Consider the following 18,744-nt stretch of genomic DNA (forward strand, 5'->3'; position numbering starts at 1 on the left):
TAATTTTTGGCATCCAACCCTCTTTTTTACAGATGAGGAAACTGAGAACCAAATTGATTAAATGACTTAACCAAGTTTATTGGTAGTAAATAGCAGACCCTTTCACTCAGAGGAAGGTTCTAAATCCAGGTTTTCCTAATACTAATTCTTAAGTAGCAGCAGATTAAGTAGACTTAGATGACTAGGTCTAAGTCTAACTGCTTTCCACTACTCCAAACTAATTTCATTGAGTATAAACCAATATTTGTATTACTTCATTGCCATTTGCCATATACATGTGTATTTGTTTTCCTTTGGACCTTTGACAAGGGAAGTACTTCTGCCTCAGAAAATTTCCTCTACCATTGCAAATCAGCAATGTATCTTTGAGCCTTAGACGTTAAGTTGCCCAGGGAACTGAAAAGTTGTTGCTTTCCTCTGGTGATGAGTGCAGCAGCTGTGTAACAGGCAGAATTGTCACCCTAGTTGTTCAAACTCCATTGGAGGCTGTTTCACCATGTTGTCCTTACAGTCTTATTGTTAAGACTTTACTATTTGTCCAAGGTTCTGTGGGATATGTGCTTCTTTTGAATCAACAGATGGCTTTTGTTGTTTTTTTTTAAAGATTTTAAAAGATTTTTTTTTAATTGTAAAATTAGAACATAATATTCATAAAAAAGGCAAAATGAAAGATACATATTCCATATATACCAGTTGTTTTTATAAAGAAAAAAATACACTCATAAAATATACTCCTAATAACAATCAGTTATGTCACTTTTCACAAAAACACAGATATATCTGAAGGGATGCCATAGAGAACTTTGATTTCTTCCAATTGGAATTCACAATCCTTTTTTTATACCTTTCTAATTTACCTATCATGTAATATTGGTGTGACCTAGGACAAGCAACTAAATCATGTCTCCTTTGGTTTTCAAAATGGTAAAGTGAACCAGAGGATGATATACCAAATTATTCCTTTGATTTGGCCAAGAAAACTCAAAATGGGGTCTTGAAGAGTTAGACAGGACTGACATAATTTAAAATTATATATCTACAAGGGCATGGACCATATCTTATTTGCACTTTGTATGTCCCTCAGAGTACTCTGACCACAATAGGAACAATATTATTTCTTGGTCAATGGTGGCTGAGTTATTCTTTACTAGATTTTTATTCATATCTTGCTATCATAACCATGAATTTCTCCTGAGACTCTTATCTTTTCTTCTCTTTCCCCTCTAAACTCTAGTGATCTTAGTGGGCTCCCATGGGCTCAATTATCTTCTCTGTTCAAATGATTCCTTATATATTTAACAAACGGTGACTTTTTCCTAAACTTTAGTCCTACCTCAACAATTTATTGAACATTTCAGACTAGATGTCTTGAGTTATCTTAAAGTCATCATGTCTGAAGTAGAACCAGCTGCTGTCTCCCCTGCTCACCTCCAAAACCTGTTAATGTCATCCATGACTCCTCACTTTCCCTTCATATCCAATCTGATGTTGTCACTTCTCCTTTTACAACATCTCTCTTCATTCCCTTAGTGACTACTAAGACCCTGGCTTATTGTAGTCTTCTGATTGGTTTCCCTCTGTTTCAAATCTCTTCCCACTCCAACTCATCTTTCACTCAGCTGCTGAGGTGATTTTTCTAAAACAGTAAGGTTTGATTCTGTCATCTCCTATACTTAACAAACCCTGTTTACTCCCTGTTGCCCCTAGGATTCTTTTTTTGGCATTTAAAGTTCTTCACCTTTCCCCCCTCATCCCCCCAAAAAGTTCTTCCTAACTTGACCCATTTCGACTAGATTTATTTTTACTTTGGCTTTGTCCAACATCATGATTGCCACTCCTGTCTTCTTTTTATCATTTGATGCCCAAAAGATTTGGCTCCATCCTCTTACATTCACCCTATGTGTATCTACCTTCCTCATGTGTGTTTCTTGCAGACAGCATATGGTAGGATTTTGGATTCTAATCCACTCTGCTATTCACTTGCGTTTCATGGGTGAGTTCATTCCATTCACATTCAGAGTTATGATTACTAGCTGTGTATTTACCAGCATTTTGATTTCTACTCCTGGTCCTGCCTTTTCTTCTTTCACTATTTCCTTCTATACCAATGTTTGTTTATAGTCAGTCCCCCTTGTTCCCCCCTTATTTTACTTCCCTTTCTACCCCTCTCTTCTTATTCCCTCCCTTATTTTCCCCTGTAGTCTTTTTACCCCCCCCCCCCCCTCATTCTCTTAGCATTTGTACTGGCTGCCTTATTCCTGAAGTGTTCTACCTCCTAACTTGTACCTCTTAGAATTCTGGAATCCTTCAATGCTAGTAGCTTAAGGGCTACCTTCTATTGAAATTTTTTTTCTAGTCTCTGCAGATGCTAGGGCCTACATCCTGTGTTCACTTTTCATCTACCCTGTATTGGTCCTTAATGTATCTATACATTTATATATTGTTCTATTGTGTCCCAAGTAGAATATGAGCTCTGTGGGGCACAAGTTGTTTTTACCATTCTTTGGAACTTTTGTACCCTTTGAAAGGGTACAAATGGCACACTGTTCTATATTATAGCAAAACTTGAAAGTCATTTTATTTTCTTCAACTTTGTTTTTGAAGGCTTAAAAAGAAATAGCATATGTAGTCCATCTTATATAGTTAGAGATGGTGATTTACTATTAACACAGTTTTGTTCTTTTGTTTGTCTATCAATGTATACATATAATTGAGAAACAACTGCAATAATTTTGATATGAAAAAGAATATTATTTCAAAGACCGAGAGATAGTGATATCCTCACTGCATCTAGTTATACTGTTCTTGGAAGTAAAGATATTCTGTATCCAAAGAATGTCCTGTGGAGAAACAAAGCTACCTAGTAACGAAATCTAAGTTTTCCATCTCCAATGTTTCAGGAATTCCATCAAGTATAGCTCATCTACATGTTCAGCTATGTGTTTTCTCATGATTTACATAAAAATCTTTCTTATCAACCAAACCTCAGTTTCTTCTTATAAAAGTATGGCAATTTGGACTTAATGTGCTCTGGAGCCCCCCCACCCCCCCACCCCCACCCCCGGTTGAAATCCATGAACCTATGATTCTAGGCTTCAATTTTTCATCTATAAACTAAATATTTTAGATTAAATAATCTCTAAAAACCCTCCTCTAAACCTAGGATTAGGATTATAGGTTCATCTGATCCTAATTTCAGATAATATACTAGCAAGTACCTTTCTGATTTCATTTAGCAGTTGTTAAGGAAGATATAAGAAAAGTGCATTTTTCTAGAGATTTAAGTGAGTTGGTGGCGAAACTGAACCCAGTGTTCTCTAAAACCTTCATTTATGGAGATTTCACAACTTTTCGACAGCTTTAATTAAATTTTCCATTCGGACTTGTTCAATTGTGTCCAACTCCTTGTGACCTCATTTGGGCTTTCCTGAAAAGATACTGGAGTGGTTTTCCATTTACTTCTCCAGTTCATTCTATAGATGACAGACTGAGGCAAATAAGGTTAAGTGACTTGCCCAGTGTCACACAGCTAGTAAGTGTCTGAGGCTGTATATGAATTTACTCCAAACCCAGAACTCTTTCTACTGTTCCACCTCTCTGCCTCTCTCTCGGCATCTTCAACCCATTGCTTCTAGTTCTGTGATTTGGAGCTAAGCCGAGTGAGTCAAACCCTTCCTCCACTATTCTTAAACTGCTCTTCTTTACCTGTAATTCGCTTCTATATAAATGGGGTTAGTAACCATTTCTGAAAGTCAAAAAAGCCCACAGTGACAACCAGGAGGGGGGAAGCTCCTGAGAGATTTATTATTTCAACATTCATCTTCCTTTTTGTATTGAGTGGGCTCATTTCTTTTAAGTTGTGAAGATGAATTCTACTAGAGTCCTCTCTCTTTTTCTCCTCCTGCCATTTGCTGAGGGAGGTTTCAGAAGATTAAGTGGTTCTGCCTAAGTTTTCTACTTTCTGCAGCGTCAAGGCGTGTATGTAGGTCACAGTTTCTCAGTCAGAAATAGGAATCCATTTGGTGTTTATATCTTTAGCATCTGTATCATTCATCTTGTATAAAATCCAGACTCTTAGGCTATAGTGTCTTCCTCTTCACAGATGGAGATCAAAATTAGAGATTCCTGTCTGTGGTTGCTCAGAAATGTAGAAGCCTTTCTCCATTTCAGTGTGTTTCTCTGTTGCTGACATAGTTTTATGGCCATTGATCATGCTGGGTCATAAGGATTGGATGAGATTTTTATTAGCTTAGTTTCCTTCCCATAGCCTGGCAGTCACTGTTAAAATGTTACAATGAAGTCTGCATATTGCCTGCTTTTTTTCCAAAAGTATCACAAAATTGTCTTTGATTCTTGGTTATTTTTTCCTTAATTGTTTCTATGCAGCAATTATAAGCATCAGGTTTGAAGGGATATTATTTGGGGGAATCTTCTTTAAAAATTCCTTTTCCTTTTTTGAAAGATATGTAGAAGGATTACTAAATCTTCCAAAGAGAAAACTGTAAGCTGTTTACCTTACAGGGATAGCTGAAATCATATCCTTTAATTCCCCTGTTGAAAACTGTTCCTGATTTCCTTAGTGCAACCTGGTACTTCCTCCTTTCAGTCAATTTTAGACTTAAGTTCTTTCGAGCTGTATGCATGCCATAATCTAAGTCATAAACATTATTCATCCACTTTGTATTTTCTTTTAAAATGTTCAGATCTATCTCTTTCACATGGCTGTGAGTTTGCATGTTTATAAGGTTCAAGACATCTATATGTATTAGTGTTTGAATTCTGAACAGGACATTTTCCACAAGTTTGGAGAACTCCTTAACATGGTTATAGAGAGGGTTTCAAAGGTTTTAGTGCAGCTTTAAGCTATTAAACTTAGAGGAGAGAAAGAAAAAGGAGAGAATATGAGTAATTATAAGCTACTAAAGCCTAAAACCATCCTAAGACTTTTGAGATATACCCAATTCTCCTTGTTTTAGCTGTCCTTTGATATTGGCAGAATTCTGATCTCACTTTTCTTGGTCTTCTCCCAGTTACAACATTCATTCAATTCATCAATTACAGAAGTCTTATACATTTCCTTCACCTTTGGTCAGTGTGAAGCAACCATACTAACCCTGGATGGGTTTGTTTGGTTTTTTGGTGTTTTTTTTTTCCTTAGCCTTGCTGCATGAGAATTTACCTATGTAAAGACTGAAATTCTTAAGAGGCAATATTTCTTTACTATTAATTAATGTATTAATTGATCAGTAAAGATATCTTAATCTGATTAGTCATTTCCACAATCCAAAAGGAAAGATGCCCTCATCCTGTAAAAATGGAGATTTGAACCCCAGACTAAAATCCCTAGAAGTCCTTGGCACTTCCTAGAATGCCCTATAATCTTACCTGAGATGCTCACCTGGGCCAAGAACAAAATTTCTATTTAAGCACACTCAGGCAAGATTTAAGTGGCTGTGAATGGGCTACGTGCCCTAGGCTTGAGCTTTCTCATTTTGTATTTTCTTTATCCTTGATTTCTAATAATCTTTAATAAACCTCTAAAAATATAATACTTTTAGTAGAGAAACTAATTTAACTGTTACAATCCAATGGCATAGGTCTATTATATACCATCTGTAAGCTCACCACTCAGCCCCTCCCCTGGACATCCCCAAACCCTGACTGATTAGTAAATAGCCACTGAACAGGTAGACTTAGAAACCATAACTCCTCCCTCCACCAAAGATGGGTTGGGTCTTTGCCTAGAAGATGACCCAGAAGTTGCCACCACATTGTGCCTTATGGCCAGACCAGTGAATTCAACAAAGCAATTTAGCCCACTCTCAGTCTTTCAACTAGATCAGGGTTTACCATGAATGGCCAGCCTTACCCTTAATCCTTTTATCCTTCCTTAACAAATACAAAAGATCCCAATCCATTTTCTTAGGTTGGTGGAGAAACTGGTTATAATCTCAGCTTATAAAAGGACTGTTTCACATTTTCCTTGGGGGGAGTACTATGAAAAAATTCTTTCCAAATATATCACAATTCCATATTAATTTTCCTCACCTGTCTTATTTTTCTAAGTAATTCACCAAACTCAGGTATCAAGAAGGAGGAGGGTCCAATTTGTAGTGTCAAATGGTGCAGAGATGGGAGGAGCATGAGGATAGATTAAAAAGCCATTGTGTTTAACAAGAAGGAGGGCTTAAGTAACCTTGAAGGAAATTGTTGACATAAAATTCAGTGAGTTCAGGAATAGTGGAATGGTAAGGAAGTGAAGCCAGAAAACTAGACTTCCATTTCTAGGAGTTTGAAAGTAGACAAGGAATCAAGAAATTGGATAATATTCCAAAGAGATGACCAAGTCAAAGGAAGAGCTTGAGTTTTTTGTTTTCTTTTTTTTTTTTGCCCTCAGGGAATTTATGTCCATTTCTATGGGGATAAGGCAGGTACAGATATAAAAATAGTAATGTAAACTATGACAAGAAGTACAAAGTGCAATGGGAGTTAAAAGTAGCTCACTAACTAAATAAGAAATCAGGGAAGAATTCACAGAAAAAGAGGCACTTGAGCTTTGAGGGAGAAACGAGGGACATGATAGCAATATTCTGGTATTGAAAGGATTGTTATGTGGATCACATTTATTTTTCTTGCCCTCACAAAGGAGAAATTGATGGAAATTAAAGAAGAGATTTTTTTCCATCTAAAAAAGACTTCCTAATATTTATTAGTTACTCAATTCTAATTTGGATACACTGTTGTACAATCGAATGTAATGGACTTCATTATTGGCAATGCAGTGATCATGAACAACTTGTAGGGATGTATGAGAAAGAACACTATCCATATTCAGAGGAAAAACTGTGGGAGTAAAAACACAGAAGAAAAACAACTGCTTGAATACATGGGGAGAGGATATGGCTTGGAATATAGAATCTAAATGAAGATCCTAGTACAAATACCAACAACATGGAAATAGGTTTTGAATAAGGACACATGTAATACCCCATGACACATTACATACCAGCCATAGGAATAGTGGGGAGAGGGGAGGGAGGGAAATAATAAGATTCTTGTAACCAAGGAATAATGTTCTAAATTGACTAAATTAATTAAAAAAAAAAAACATTAAGCCTATTTTTAAAAAAGGAGGGCTTAAGTAACCTAGAAGAAAATTGTTAACAAAAAATACAGTGAGTTCCGGAATAGTGGAATGGTAAGGAAGTGAAGCCATAAAGCTAGATTTTTATTTCTAGGAGTTTGAAAGTAGACAAGGAATCAAGAAATTAGATAATATTCCAAGGAAATGACCAAGTCAAAGCAAGAGCTTGAGGTTTTTTTTTTTCACCCTCAGGGAATTTATATTCATATCTATGGGGATAACATGTGTGTGTGTGTGTGTGTGTGTGTGTTGCCCTCATAAAGGAGAAATTGATGGGAATTAAAGAAAAGAGATTTCTTCTCCATCTTAAAAAAATTCCTAATAATTATTAATGAGTCAGAATTCTAATATGGATTGGAGAGAACTAGGTGGTATACTGTATACAGGAAGACTCTGATTTCAAATCTGGTATCCTACACTTATTACCTGTATGACCCTGGGCAAGTCACCCAACCCTCTCTGCCTCAGTTTCCTTACCTGTAAAATGAACTAGAGAATAAAATGGCACATCATTCCAGTATCTTCACTAAGAAAATCTAAATGGGACTATGAGAAGTCAACACAATTGAAAAATGAATGAAAAACACCTCAACAAAAAATTGGAATAGATTTTCTCAATTAGGGGAACCTGGAACAATTTATCAACAGAGTCTTCAAAAGCAGGGTTGGTTATTTCTTGTTAGTGGTGCCTTAATTGGGAACCTTAATCAGATAGTATTTCAGCTAGTTGATTTCTGACAGTCCTTTGTGAGGACTGTGCTAGAGCCACACCTTAAAGACTTAAAAAGGGAGTCAATTGGTCAATTTTCAGAGTGAGTGTCTTCATTATAGAAATTGGCAATGTCTACAAATTGTGGTTTGTTATATTATCTTGTTGGTTATCTAGACTTAAGAAAGTGATGAGGAAATGTTAATTATACAGATTAAATGTAAGGGTGTGCCATGCCATTTTTGGAGACTTGGTTGTTAAAATTTTCCAGGTCACCCTGCCTGTGTTCCCCAGTCACCTTTGTAAGGTCATCTGTGTATTTGTCTACATTTCCCCATAAGCTCACATATACTCATTCAACTATGAATAGGCTGCTTTGATCAATGATCTTTCTGCACTATTCCCTCTGATTCTCCTAAATGCAGACCAGCTAACAGCAGGTCTGGAAGAAAGTGCTAATGCAACCCACCTACTCATCTCAGCTGTTCCCCAAAGTCCTGATGGTGTGGAAGGGATGGTTGTAATTATTTCAGGCAGCCCCCAGAGAACGGAAACAGTTGAGAAAGCTATAGCAAAGGTTGATGATAAGCTATAGAGCAGAAATAGAGGGTTTGGTTTGGGGAGGGGGTATAGTGACATTTCTTTCATTGAAAGAAAAGTGAAGCAAAAAGTAATAAGATATGAAAGTGTAAAGGAGGGGAAAATGAAGGAGTTCCACATGCTGATGGCCTTTCTTGTCAGTAAAGTAAATGAGGTCATTTGTTAAGATTGAAGTGGGTGGGCTTGGGTGCTTAAAGAGAATCAAGAAAGATTTGGAATGGTTGGGGAAATGTCAACATGAGATGAATAAAAGAATTCCCAAGCAGTAGGAAAGGCTGAGCTGAGATTAAGTTGCATTTATTTGTAGTGAGTCCTATTGTTCCACCCCTCATTCAGTGTGTTCAGGTGCACAAGTTTTCTTGAGTGACAGCCTTTATAGGAGTTTCTTTAGCCCCTAAGCTTCAGCATCTCTTTGAAAGCCATCAAGGGCTTTGGTGGGTGGCCTATTTTATCCAGTCTGGGACCAAAGATGTTTATTTTTTCTCCCATTGGGTTTGAAATCGAGCTTGTTTGACTTCAAAGATAGAAACAGAGCTTGCCACTTCTGATGAGTTGGGCCTTTATCATGATAGTGGCCCTGTGATTCCCAACCCTTTCCCCATGGCAGTTTTGATATATCATCGATCAACATAAGAAATCAAATGGGAATTTGTTTTGGAAACCACAGATAACATACAAAGGCAAGGAGCTGATAGAAACTCAGAATTGCACACTTAACTCCAACTTTACAATGAGGTACTGTCAAGAACACATAAAAGAAAAAAATATTCAGACTTCTTTTATGAAGGGAACAGCAAAAAATTTTTTTCCACATGTAGGAGAGTACCACACACAGCTATGCAGCTATGCAGGATGGGAGGGATAACTGTACTCTGTAGTCTTTAACTATTTCAAGGGAAAACGGGTAAATACCTATGAGCTTTCACACTTCTCACCTTGTCCCTATTCAGGGACGTCTTTCTACTAGAGAGGAATTGTGGTAGAGGAGGGAAAAAATACTGGAATTTGACTCTGAGGACCTGAATCCAATTCCTAGCTCTTCTTTAGCAAGGCAATAAATCTCACTTGGCCACAGTTTCCTTAATTGTAAAATGAATGGGCTAAAAAAAAAAAAAGGGTTATTCTAAATAACCCTAAAATCTCCCCAGTTATAAATATAGAATCCTTTTTTTTTGTCCAGTTTTCCCTATCCTCTTCTGTATCCTGCTGTTCTCTTCTAGCGTACATTAATGAATTATTTGTTTCAGAAGAAAGCAGGCATTTTCCTCATGGTTAGTGCCTCCATAATTTTTATTTTGTCATTGTGGGGTAACCTCATTACCCTCTGGACATTTTATTAGCCCTGAAAGGTTTGAATTTACATGACCTAGTTTTGTCAAAGTAATCCACTATCCTCACTTATCTTGAAGGAGGGTGCAATTAGTAGTATCAAGTAATACAGAGAGGTCAAGGAGTTTGAGGATTGATTAAAAAGCCATTTTATTCAGCATGAAGGAGAACTTTAAGTAGCCTTGAATAAAAGGTAGGGAAAAAAAATCACCAAGTTGGGGAATAAGTGAAATTGTGGCTGCAGAAACTATAGTCCTTTTTTTCTAAGAGTTTGGATGTAGAGAAGGAAGCACAAAATTGGATGATATCCCAAGGGGATAACCAAGTCAAATAAAGCACCTGAGCTCTTTTGTTTTTTAATTTTTGAATACAGAACACTTGAAAATGTATGTAGACTGAAGGATGGGAACCTGTAGAGGAAGAGATTGAAGATGCATTGAGAAATGTGGAATGATTGATTTGATATAGCAAGATCACAGATGAGATGAAAGGAACTATTTCATTGCTTTATGCATTTAATAAGTATCTACTGAGTACTTAACAGTGTGTTAGGGATTTTGAGAAATAGAAAAAGAGTAAAATATATTCCTTGCCCTAAGGGAAAGAAAGCCCTTTTCAAAATGCATTGCAGATGTAGTGCTCCTAAATGATCCTATGTGCTGGGATGAATGACAGTGAATATCAACTTGGGGGAAGACTAGAATTGTCTCTTGTATATAAACTAGGCCATTATCTAGGTATTGAAATTTCAGAGGTAGCAAGACAAAATTTGCAAGCAATATTCAACAATATACCAAATTTTGACCATTTCATAATTAACCAGAAATATAATGCCTGAAGATCCATTGTGTTAATTATTTGGTGATTATCAAGATTAATTCCATTCAGTAAAAAAAGATACCACATAACAGATTCTTTTACAACAGGTCGATTCTCTTCCCTTTATCAAAATCATTTAAGAATTCTTAAAATGTATAATAACAGAAGTGATCCTGCTCAGTCACCCTCTGATAATACATAAATATTATGCAAAAGCTAAGGCAGGGAGTTCTTTATAGTGATGGAGATCCAATGTAGAGTAAAAGATGGATTCCCTCTGGATGATGTCATCTTCCAGGTGCCCCTGTTTGCAGATATAATTATGTTGATTGTACTATGCCCCCGAATATTGTATCCTTAGCTTTCCTGGACAAATCTGTATTAACGTAAAGGAATTTGTCCTGTCTATCCATACAAGAAATTCCAAGTGGATGAAGTTGTATCTGTTCTCCACATTTCTCCATATATTTGGAAGGACCTCCAAGGAACTTATCCATCTGCATCTGAAACAGACAAATATATAAAAGGACAAAGTGTTTGCCCCACAGTTGAACAGGCGGAAGAGCATGTGTTGGATGTTTTTAGGAATTTGCAAAGCTCCTTTAGTGATCTCATCCTTACCATGAAAGCAAAGATCCATATGTTTAATAATGACATTATTTCAGCATTGCACTATGGGAGATAGTCATGTATTATCACTGCCTCTGCAGATGGGCAGACATGAAGGAACTGATTGACATCATATGATTGTGGTACCTGCTATTGTAGTTAAAATGCTAGACTTAGAGTTAGGAAGATTGAAATTCAAAACCTGTCTCAAACACTTACAAGCTATGTGATGCTGGGTATGTCACTTAAATTCTCTCAGCCTCAGTTTCCTCATCGATAAAATGGGAAGTTATCAGGATCCAATGATGTAATAAATAGAATATACTTTACAACTTTAATATAAATGTTAGCTCTTATTGTTATTGTTATTATCTGCATTATTTGAGAGAACTCCTGTATGAAGAAGATAACATTTGATTATCTGTGCCCTCAGGTTCTCAATATTCTTCTCCCAGTATTTGCTTGTGCCTGAAATTCCAAAACTAGAGATTCATTTATTTGCCTTAATTCTTCTCACTTGTAGAGATTTCTAATAACTCTAGTTAAAACAATACATTCAGTGTTAACATTTCTTTATGCCTTTCAAATATATACATCAATCTGATAATTTCCTGCCAGAGCACATTTTTGTTTGGAAGAAGGATGGACAGCATGAGGGAAGTGAGTGATGGAGAGGAAAAGACAGGGATACCAACAAGTGTGGAAAAGAAAAGACTGAAGAAGAGGAGGTTGGTGCACTGCCCAGCTCCATAATTTTTACACAAGGTTGGCCCTACTGGAATACTAATGCTTTCTTCCATTTAATGACAGTCCAAGTAGGGCTGGGTCACAGAGCAGTTGTAGCTGATGCCATGTTATTCAGAAGTTGAAGTTTATTAGGAGCCACTGCAATTAGAGAAATTTCTTTTCCCAGGATTATTTTTTGTGTGTCCAGCTGTGTTTATGGTGTTTCAGCAGCTGAAGAAATTAAAGCTTTTTATTTTCCAATAAAACATATCTTTACATCTCTTCATTGTCTGTTCTTTGACACCCTGATATACACACCTCCCATCCATGTGTGATTCAGGCACTAAAACAGCAGCTTATCTCAATTTAAGAGGATGGGTTTTACCATCTTGCCTTTGTCTAGTATAACCGAGTGGGATTATTTGTAAAATACTCATTCTCACTGTATAATAGTTCTCAAATCTCTCTTAATTAAGCCTTTGCCCTTCTAAACTTCTATTCAAGGCTACTTGAATGTAATTGTTTTCAACTGTTACCACTTTTTCCAAGTGTCCTCTCTCTAGAGTGGCTTAGACAGCTCGTTTTGGAAGTTTAGTGTTCTGTATTAGGTTAATAAAAATTTTCAAACTCATCAAACATACAAGAACTAAGAAACCCAATCTAGAGTACATAAACAGAGGGGGTTTATAAGTGAATCTATCAATCAACAAACATTCCTTAATTCCCTTCTATGTGCTAAGCACTGTATTAGACACTAGAGATATCATTATGAAATTGAAACTACCTTCACCTCATAGAGCTTATATTCTACTAGGCGAAATTCACTAGATATAATAATGTTACTTTAGTAGTAATGTTAATTGAATAAGATAAAGCCGACTTCAGTTATTCTCTGGAAACTTTGATGCATTTTCAAGGATGGAATTTCTCTGATTTACAAACTCACTATTGAAGATAAAAGGGTAGGACACAGTCATTTTGTATAGTAGTTCATCATAGAGGTAGCATGGCTTAGTAGAATGAACAATGGACTGAACTATAGGGGCATTGAATTTGAATCCTCCATATTTTAAAAATCCTTATCTTCTGTCTTAGAATTGATACTAAGTATTGGTTCCAACATAGAAAAGTGGTAAGGGTGAGTTAGGCAAGGGTCAGGGTAAATGTCAGACTAGGATCACGCAGCTAGGAAGTGTTTGAGTTTAGATTTGAACTTTGAACCCAGGACTTTCCTATTTTCAGTCCTTGATTTCTATCTACTGAGACAGGTTGTTGTCTCTCTGCCTTTCTTTGGGTTAAAACATTGGACAAGAAACTGAATTCCAGAAAGATGAATGTAAGCACCTTGAGGCTATCTAAATTTTGTGTTTCTTTTTCTATAACCTTGGACACTCCCTGGCATATAAATAGTTAATTAATTCATAAAGTGATTGATCAGCAACATTACAGAATTGCACTGAGTTGAATCTCAGACTCTCTTCAGCTCTAGAATTCAGTGGAATAAAATGGCATTTTTGGCATGAATTGCCAGTTTTCCCAGAAAACTCACTTTTACAGAACCAATTTGTGAACTTGACAGTGCTTTGTAGAGCCTTCTTGAGTACTTGTTGAATTTAATTGAATTCTGTATGAAGTAATTATTTTCAAAACTGATTTCTTTTTTTTAAATAACATTTTATTTTTTAAGTTATATGTAAAATAAATTACCATCATTTCTTTCAAAACTTTAGTTTTATATTTTTTCCCTCCCTCACCTCTCCCTGAGAGGGCAAGAAGATTGATATAGATTGATATAGATTATCAATAAGCAATCATGCAAAATATATTCTGTATTATTGATGTTGTAAAAGAAAATATATGCTTTAATTTGTATTCACATTTCATCAGTTCTTTCACTGGAGATGGATTGCATTTTTCATCATGAATCCTTTGGGTTTGTTTTGGATCATTGTTTTGCTGAGAATAGCTAAGTCATTCACAATTGATCATTGTACTTCATTGCGTTTATTATGTGTAATGTTCTTTGAGTTCTGCTCACTTCATTTTGTATCAGTTCTTGTAAGTCTTCCCAGGTTTTTCTGAATACATCCTATAGCAAATTTCTTATAAGCTGCTTATGCTGACCCCTGTCGACTCTTAGGAAGTGCCTTGCTATCTTGTTAATTTTCTTCTTTCCATTTTCCTAAAACATTGTTTTCTTAATTGGCCCCTAGAAATGTTCACAAGTGGTTTAAGGATATGTAGAGGAAGGACAATCACATGAAAAAGCAATGAAGACATCTGTTCTATTAAAATTTGCCATGGATTCTATGTCAGCAAGCCACTTAACTCTATATATTCCTTTCAAAAGACCATAAAATGTTGGTTTAAATATTTCCCACCTAGTTCTCTTCCTCTATCATTTGGAAGAGGAGCGCTGGATAATAATGAGATCTATAAAGCATTTTCCTCATAACACCCAGCAAGGTGGATAGTTTGTATATTATTATCTCCACATTACATATGAAGAAACTGAGGCCCAGAGATGTTAAGTGTTTTGCCCGTGGTCATCCATTCCTAGTTGGGAATTGAATCCAAATCTCCTGACTCTTGATCTTTTGCTCTTTACTTGATTGTACCTCAGGTTCATTCAAGAGTTAAAATTTTATGATTCTATGACTAATATAGAAATATATTTTTCTTGACTGTACTTGTAAAATTCATATCAAATTATCTGCTGTTTCAGAGAAGGGGAGAGGAGGGAGAGATTTTGGAACTTGGAAAATTTTTCTTTAATATTAAAAATAAAATATATAAGAAGTAAATCTAAATTAGTTTTTTTTAAATTAAGATTCTACTTTGATGTCTATAAGCTTGAATGATATTAAATATGTTAACAGTAATCCAGAAAAGATCTTGATCTTCATGTGGCTCTTTTGGGATCTGCCCTAGGTACTCCAGGCTGCCAATGTCATTGTAACCTCTCTCCCTTACTGAGCAAGTTGTGTAAAAAGTACTGGGGAATGAGTGAAGGTGCACAGTTGTTTCACATTGAATTAAATACCCTGAATGGTAGCCCTAATATTGGGAGCATAGATAATACATTCACTTTTCCTGTCTCATTACACAATTCCTAGGCATAATCATTGAATTGAAGTTTTTAGAATTGAAGTACAAGGAAGACTTCCAAAGAGCAAAAAGCTGGGTTGGCAATCTTCTTGTGTATCTTAAATGCCTTTTAAGCATAAGAACAAATTAAGTGTGTTCCATCTGCAGAATACTTGAGCCCCTATCCTGAAACTGGAATATGATTTCATTTGTAGGATAGATTAATTCCCAAATTCTGGCTCTGGAGTACATATATACAGTTCTCAGCATTTTGTTCATACTATAAACCAGAGACAAATTTGAGCATTGATCCAAAGAGGGGAAAGCTTCAGACTGTTTTACGATGTCCTATGTCTGTGTCTTCTTTTGTGAAATTCAAAAGAAGGGAAGAGATTAGAAAGATGCACAGATTGTTGATGATGATTTGTGCTCATGATATTACAGTGAAGATCAACTCTGTAAATGGGCTCATTTTCATTCTTTCTCGAGTTTCTTTCCCAAAAAAACACAATGGAGGAAGACTACTTTTGGCCATGATCAGTTGTGGCATGGGGCAAAATTTTCTATTAGAAAATACTCATGTTATGTAAATTCTTACAATAGATGGATTTCTAACAGAAATCAATTTTTCTTCTTTAAATGAGTCTTTAGCTACTGAGGAAATGCAAAGTGCCTTGCTGTTGATTACTAACAGTACTTTTATTTGTTTCTTTCTTCCTTCCTTCTCTCAATACTGGATTCTGGCAGCTGTCCATATTTAGCTATGAAAATTACTCCGGCTATCCCTGTGGTTGGCGGGATCCTATTTTTCTTTGTGATGGGCACCCTGCTTCGGACAAGTTTCAGTGATCCTGGAGTCCTGCCCCGAGCAACGCCAGATGAAGCTGCTGACCTGGAAAGGCAAATAGGTAACTCTGAAGGTCTGTCTATATCATTTTATCCCTTGCCAACTCAAGTTCTCTTCCTTCATGCTGTGGAAAAAGTGATTCAGACCTTCAAGTAGAGAGGGCAGGAAGTATTTACAGCTTTGATGTGGAATACTATAATGCAGTGGCATGAGACCTTGAAACACCAAGAAACTGAGGACAGAGTAGGATGTGAGAACTTGTGGTAAGAGATAAGGTGGGATGACTGATGTTCTAAAATACAAGAAGAGATGATATCATGGAAACTCCTGAGGCTGATACAATTTCAGGTGCTATGCATTATCCCAATATCCCAATTCTATTTCCCTAGAAAATTTTCATTCATATAAAAAAAGGGTAAGAGAAGAATAAATTATAGTTGTTATAGAGTTGGACCTCACCTTCTAACCACTAGCGCATTTTATAAATAAGAATACTGAGACAATTTTGGTTAAGTGACTTCCCTATGGTTACCACAAAGAGCAAGTGGCAGAACTGGGTTTTGAACAAAGTTCTTTCCATTCATACAATCCTTTGCCTTATTTTTAAAAACAAAATTTTCATGACAGATTACTTTCTTGACTGTTTTTCTATATTATGTATCACAGAAACATGCACGAAATGTAACTTTTTGTTGACTGGGCCAAACATCTTAAACAAATCATTGCCCAACGTTCACTGGAAAAGAGTCAGTACTGAAATAAATATATAAAGTTGCTACTTCCTGAATTTTCTCTCGTTTTCATTGTAAAATCTCATTTTTTCTGAACTGAAAAACCAACAAACATTACTTGTTGAAGTGTTCTATTTTGACAACCTAGTCTTCCAACTTTTCCTTTTTCATGACCAACTTATACCAAAATGTTCATTGCCATTTATTAACTGAATGACTCACTACTGAATATCCCTCTTCAATCCTTGCTATAACTAGAGAACAGCTGCCCATGTCTTTACTTTTCAACAGCCACAGTAGACACATAGCCAAGGGCAATATTTGACCTCTGATAGATATGACGGTTTGTCTGGATAGTGTTACTTTGCTTTTTCTCCCAATTTCTACCTCTAATCCATTATCATTCCATTTCCTACACAGTCATTCATTCAATAATCATTTATTTATCTCTTACTTTGTACAATATACAATGTGAGCCACTTAGGAAGATACAGAGATAAATACTACCCCTAATATTTATTATGTATTATTTTATTATTGTACCTACAAGCACGCACACAAATATCATATCTTCTCACTGCACCATAAGTTCAATTGGCATGGGGACATTTCTTATTTAAGCTCTGTGGCTTCCCTAAAAATACATTGCTTCATACTCAGGTCAATATGATATAGATTAGAATATAATATGTGTATAAGAAATGATAAAGGATTATATTCATGTGGGAATATTAGTGACAAAATTCCCAAGAAGCTAGCATTTAAAGAGGACTTTTTAAGGAGGGTTAGAATGTTAATGAGAAGGGTATAGGGAGGGGGGCAAGAAAGAAAAAGAGGTATATTTCAGACATGGAAACCAGACTGCTAATACCCTGGCTTTCGTGTGTGTGTGCGTGTGGGTCTACTTGTATACGTCTGTTTCTCTCCACTAGACCCTGATATTGTGCATGTGAGAGAATTTTTTTGGATGGATTGAGTTGAAACTGTAAGAAGAGCTGCATCTTCCATCCTCCAACAAAATTATATAGCTCAAAAATAAGCTTGTTTCAATATTGTCTAGTATCTCTATGTTCGCCAAAACTGTTAGTGTACTGTGTGAAAAGTAAAATTAAATCTCAATAATAGAAATTATGTATTTTAAGGGATTTAATAATAATCATTAGAAATCAAGGCATAAGAGGGACAAAATAAAGGCCACGTGCCCATGACTGATCAGCCAGTTTAAACACACACCTTAACACCAAAGCCAAAGAGAGAGAGGAGGCCTGCCCTCTCAATTTATTCCTTGTCTACAGGAAGTGCGTAATGACAGGAAGTCAATGGGCTCCTGGGAAATGTAGTTCTTCTTTAGGGTAATTGATTTTCAATTGTACATTCTCCCCTGAGATCTGGTGGAAGACTGTTTTTTCTAGTGGATCTTGTAAACATAACCAACTTGTAAATTACAGTAATTTGGGGAGAAAAGGGAAAATAACAAACCCATGATTGCAAAGCGCATTGACAAAAATCCATTTAGGAGGCAGGGCAGTCCCCTTCCGCATAAGGGTATACATACAAAACAAATGCATTCACCCTCACACAGTTCAGATTACTACATTCCAAGTTTCACTCCAGATCTTCTGGTAGAATGTGTGGTCTGTGGAGGCATCTTTATGGTGTCTTCTCCAAACAGTTCACTTTAAGTTTTTCTAGCTTTCCCCCATAAAGATGGCAAGTGATAACATGTCTGGAACCTTCTGCATCAGAAATGCAAATTTTAAAAAAGTATTTTTTTATTGCTTACTTTCCTCCTGACCCTTGATATGATTATTTCATAATTATTATTGCATTTTAGCCATTCTCTGAAATACTCCAATGGAACTATGACCTTATTGATTTAGAAGTTCTCCCCAATTATTCAGATGACAATGCATCCATTTGTACATCCTATGTTACGCTCAACTATGTGGTCCAAAAACATAGGCCCAGAGGCTCCACCAAAATACTGAAGATTTTCACTTTCTTCAAAGATTTTAGTGGTACCTCTAGATCACTCTGACTATCTATCTGTAATTCCTTATTATTCCCATGTGACCAGTCCATTTTCTCTCCTTGTCAAATAATTTATTTTTTTTAAGTCAATTTAGAACATTCCTTGGTTAAA

General features: G+C 36.1%; 1 protein-coding gene across 6 annotated transcripts in view; it reads left to right on the plus strand.

Annotated features, from left to right (window-relative positions):
* Window positions 1–18,744, plus strand: part of ZDHHC14 (zinc finger DHHC-type palmitoyltransferase 14) — a 322,669-nt gene that overhangs the window by 180,391 nt on the left and 123,534 nt on the right. For 4 of the 6 annotated variants that reach the window (XM_016428988.2, XM_007484804.3, XM_007484805.3 and 1 more), the window contains exon 2: window positions 15,771–15,943. In XM_016428988.2, the coding sequence (XP_016284474.1) occupies window positions 15,771–15,943 (173 nt within the window). The remainder of the gene's footprint in view (window positions 1–15,770; window positions 15,944–18,744) is intronic. The other 2 variants (XM_001371088.5, XM_003340400.4) reach the window with 1 other exon arrangement.

Source organism: Monodelphis domestica, chromosome 2, assembly GCF_027887165.1.
Source record: "Monodelphis domestica isolate mMonDom1 chromosome 2, mMonDom1.pri, whole genome shotgun sequence".
Classification (NCBI taxonomy): domain Eukaryota; kingdom Metazoa; phylum Chordata; class Mammalia; order Didelphimorphia; family Didelphidae; genus Monodelphis; species Monodelphis domestica.